General features: G+C 43.9%; 1 protein-coding gene across 1 annotated transcript; it reads right to left on the bottom strand.

Moving 5' to 3' along the window:
* Positions 1-270: 270 nt before the first annotated feature.
* On the bottom strand, positions 271-3,258 carry LOC105162227 (uncharacterized). The gene is made up of 5 exons (XM_011080220.2): positions 2,758-3,258; positions 2,007-2,163; positions 1,584-1,898; positions 841-1,200; positions 271-710 (listed from the first exon to the last, which is right to left on the bottom strand). The coding sequence occupies exons 1-5, from the start codon at positions 3,256-3,258 to the stop codon at positions 271-273; spliced, it is 1,773 nt and encodes a 590-aa protein (XP_011078522.1).

Below are 3,258 nucleotides of genomic sequence, written 5' to 3'. Positions count from 1 at the left end.
TGTTCCAAGGTCGCTCGAGATCTCTGCCATGCATATCTTGAAGCTGGTAAGTGCCCCTCTTCTTGATCTCCACCACCTTGTATGGTCCTTCCCATTAGCTTGCCGACATGTCTAGAGACCTGTACTCTCTTTAGAACTAGGTCGCCGACTTGCAATTGCTTTGGTTTGAGTTTCTGGTTGTAACTCTTTAGCATTAAACCCTTGTGGTGGAGTATTCTCTCACTAGGGTGGCCAAAAGAAGCCTTGGTATGAGTTCCTTGGTATCCCTCACTAGGGTGGCCAAAAGAAGCCTTGCCTTATCACCTTTTGAGCCAGAGATTGCCCACCCGAGTGATTCCCATAGCTTTCTTCGTGAATCTCCGTCATGACATATTCAGTCCTGTCAGCATCTAAACACTTCAGTAGTGGTCTCTCTATTGTTCGCTTATACAACTGCGTGTCAACTAGCGTAAAGCACGCTGCTTTACTTTTTAGTCGCCTCGCACGCGATGGGTCGCTAGGTAGAACTCCATCCCTCAAATACTCCACTATCCCGTCTTTCCATGCAGATGATTCCCTTATTGCATTCGCTTCCACCTCCTTTGTGATCGCTGATTTATCCTTAACCATCATCGTGATCTTGCGATCTTGAATTCCTGAAAGCATAGCCAAACTTCGACAAAGAATCTGCTCTATCGTTCTCGCATCTGGGAATTTGATGAACCTGACATCTGTAGAATCGAGCCATTAAGGACTTAGCCTTCTTGTGATATAATATGATAGCCCTTTCTTTGGTCTTGTAGGTTCCTTCAATCTGCAGTGGGTCAGTGTACACTTCTAAGTCTTTTTCTCCAACCTCACTTGCTAGCTCTAGTTCTAATATTAGAGCCTCGTGTTCAGCTTCATTATTAGTCGTCGGGAAGGACAACCTTGCCGCCACCTCAATTTCCACTCCTGCAGTTCCTTGAATCAATATTCCTGCCCCCCCCAAGCTAGCATTAGAAGATCCGTCCACATGTAATATCCACTTTCCTATCTCTTGACTTGATTCAGGTTCACTTGAAAGCTCAATCACAAAGTCTGCCAATACTTGTGCCTTCTCTGCCGCCCTTGCTTGATGCTCTATATCATATTCCCCCAACTCGACTGCCCATTTCACTAACCTTCCTGAAGTGTCTGGTTGCGCCAATACATTTTGTAGCGGATGGTTTGTTAAGACTACTGTTCGATGTAACTCGAAGTATGGTCACAATTTCCGAGCAGTGACCACCAACGCAAGTGCTAATTTTTTGATCTCAGTATATCTTTTTTCAGCTCCTTGCACCATCTTGCTTACATAATATATAGGGTTCTGCACCCCCTCATTTTCTCTGACTAACACTGAACTCACCGTGTTCTCGGAGACGGCCAGGTACAAGTAAAGTATCTCATTTTCCTTCGGGTTTGCTAGCAATGGTGGCGAGCGCAAATAATTTTTCAGATCTTGAAAAGCCTACTAGCATTCTTCGGTCCATTTAAATTCTTTGGCTTTCCTCAACACCTTGAAGAAGGAAGATTTCGATCCAACGACCTAGAACTAAAGCGGTTAAGAGATGCAAGCTTACCCGTGAGCTTCTGAACTTGTTTGATCATTGTGGGCGACTTTAGCTTCAAGATCGCCTCTATTATTCCTGGGTTGGCTTGAATGCCTCTTTCACTCACCATATACCTTAGGAATTTGCCTCCAACTACCCCAAAGGTGCACTTGGTTGGGTTCAACTTCATCCTGAAGGTTCTCATTATTGTGAAGGCCTGTTTGAGATGCAATAGGTGGTCGCGCGACCTCGAGCTCTTCACCAGCATATCATCTATATAAACCTCCATCAACTTCCCTATCTGCTCCTTGAACGTCTTATTCACCAACCTTTGATATGTAGCACCTGCATTTTTCAAATCGAAGGGCATTACGTTATAACAATATATCCCTCCTTCAGTTACAAACGACGTTTTGCTTCTGTCCTCCTCCGCCATGAAGATTTGGTGATAACCTTGGTAAGCATCCATCATGGAAAACAACTCGTATCCTGTTGTCAAGTCTACCAGAGCGTCAATTCTTTGCAGCGGGTAAGGATCCTTCGGGCAAGTCTTTTTCAGATTGGTGAAATCAATGCATACGCGCCATTTACCAGATGCCTTTGGCACTAACTACATTTGACAGCTAGTCTATATATTGAACCTCTGAAACATATCCTGCTTTCAGCAGCCTTTGCACTTCCTCCTTCACAATTTGATTCTTCTCTGTAATGAAGTTTCTTTTCTTTTGTTGCACTGGTCGCGTAGTGAGGTCAACATCTAAACAGTGTACTATCATTTCTGGATCTACCCCTCAAAAGTCCGATGGACTCCAAGCAAATACATCAGCGTTACTTTTCAACAATGCCATCCTCATGGTCTCAAGGTGCTAATCCATCTGTGACCCTATTCTGATAGTTTTAGTTAGATCTCCCTATATTAACTCTAGTGTCTTATGACCCTCTACCGATTGATTCTTTCCGGCTTCTTTCCCTCCGCCTTACTACCTTCGCTCGGGTCTTCTAATTTACGCTTCTTATCACTGCAATCATCCTTTTTTAGAGATAAATTGTAACATTTTTGTGCCTCCTTCTAATCGCATACGACCTCACCTACTCCAACCTTAGTAGGGAACTTCATTTTAAGGTGATATGTTAAAACAATTGCCCGGAAAGAATTAAACCCCTATCTTCCCAAGATGACATTGTATGCGAAAGGCGTATCTACCACCAGAAACTTGACCATCAATATCTTGCGCTTAAGTTCTTCCCCCAGCGACACCGGTAGATCGATAGTCCCTAATGATTCTACCTCAGTACCTCCAAAACCTACTAGCGGTGTCCTTACAGGCTCTAGCTTGGAGTTGTCTAGCCTTATCTTAACTAACACATCTCGAAAAATGATGTCAGCCGAGCTCCCATTGTCTACTAGCAGTTTGTGAACAGTGAAATTGGCTATGTCCATCTTGATCACCATCGGATCATTTTGCGGTCCGGTCCTTTCCGCGGCGTCTTTATTTTCAAATACTATTTCTTCCTCGGGCTCCATGTTCATCACTAACTGAGTCCTTTGATTTATTCTTTCATATCTTTTCCTAGTTTGCCTCGAATCTCCCTGTTCGGGACGTCCTGCAATAGTATGTATTACACCTTTCACAGGCACATTGTCCCGCACGTTTGGCTCCCTTTCCCTACTCCTTGATATGCTTTTTAAAGCTCTGTTGTCCAT

This window comes from Sesamum indicum, linkage group LG7 (genome assembly GCF_026168435.1).
Source record: "Sesamum indicum cultivar Baizhima isolate 11 linkage group LG7, ASM2616843v1, whole genome shotgun sequence".
NCBI classification, from domain to species: Eukaryota; Viridiplantae; Streptophyta; class Magnoliopsida; order Lamiales; family Pedaliaceae; genus Sesamum; species Sesamum indicum.
The sequence above is the reverse complement of the archived record's forward strand: the minus strand, read 5'-3'. Positions and strand labels throughout refer to the sequence as shown.

Bases quoted from the DNA above. Each gene is read 5' to 3' on its own strand.
- LOC105162227 (XM_011080220.2), bottom strand. From the start codon at position 3,258: ATGGACAACAGAGCTTTAAAAAGCATATCAAGGAGTAGGGAAAGGGAG. The intron at 2,164-2,757 runs GTAGATACGCCT...TGTCAAATGTAG, and splicing joins TGATGGTCAAGTTTCTGGTG to TTAGTGCCAAAGGCATCTGG. The intron at 711-840 runs GTGAGGTTGGAG...TCGATTCTACAG, and splicing joins ATTAGAACTAGAGCTAGCAA to ATGTCAGGTTCATCAAATTC.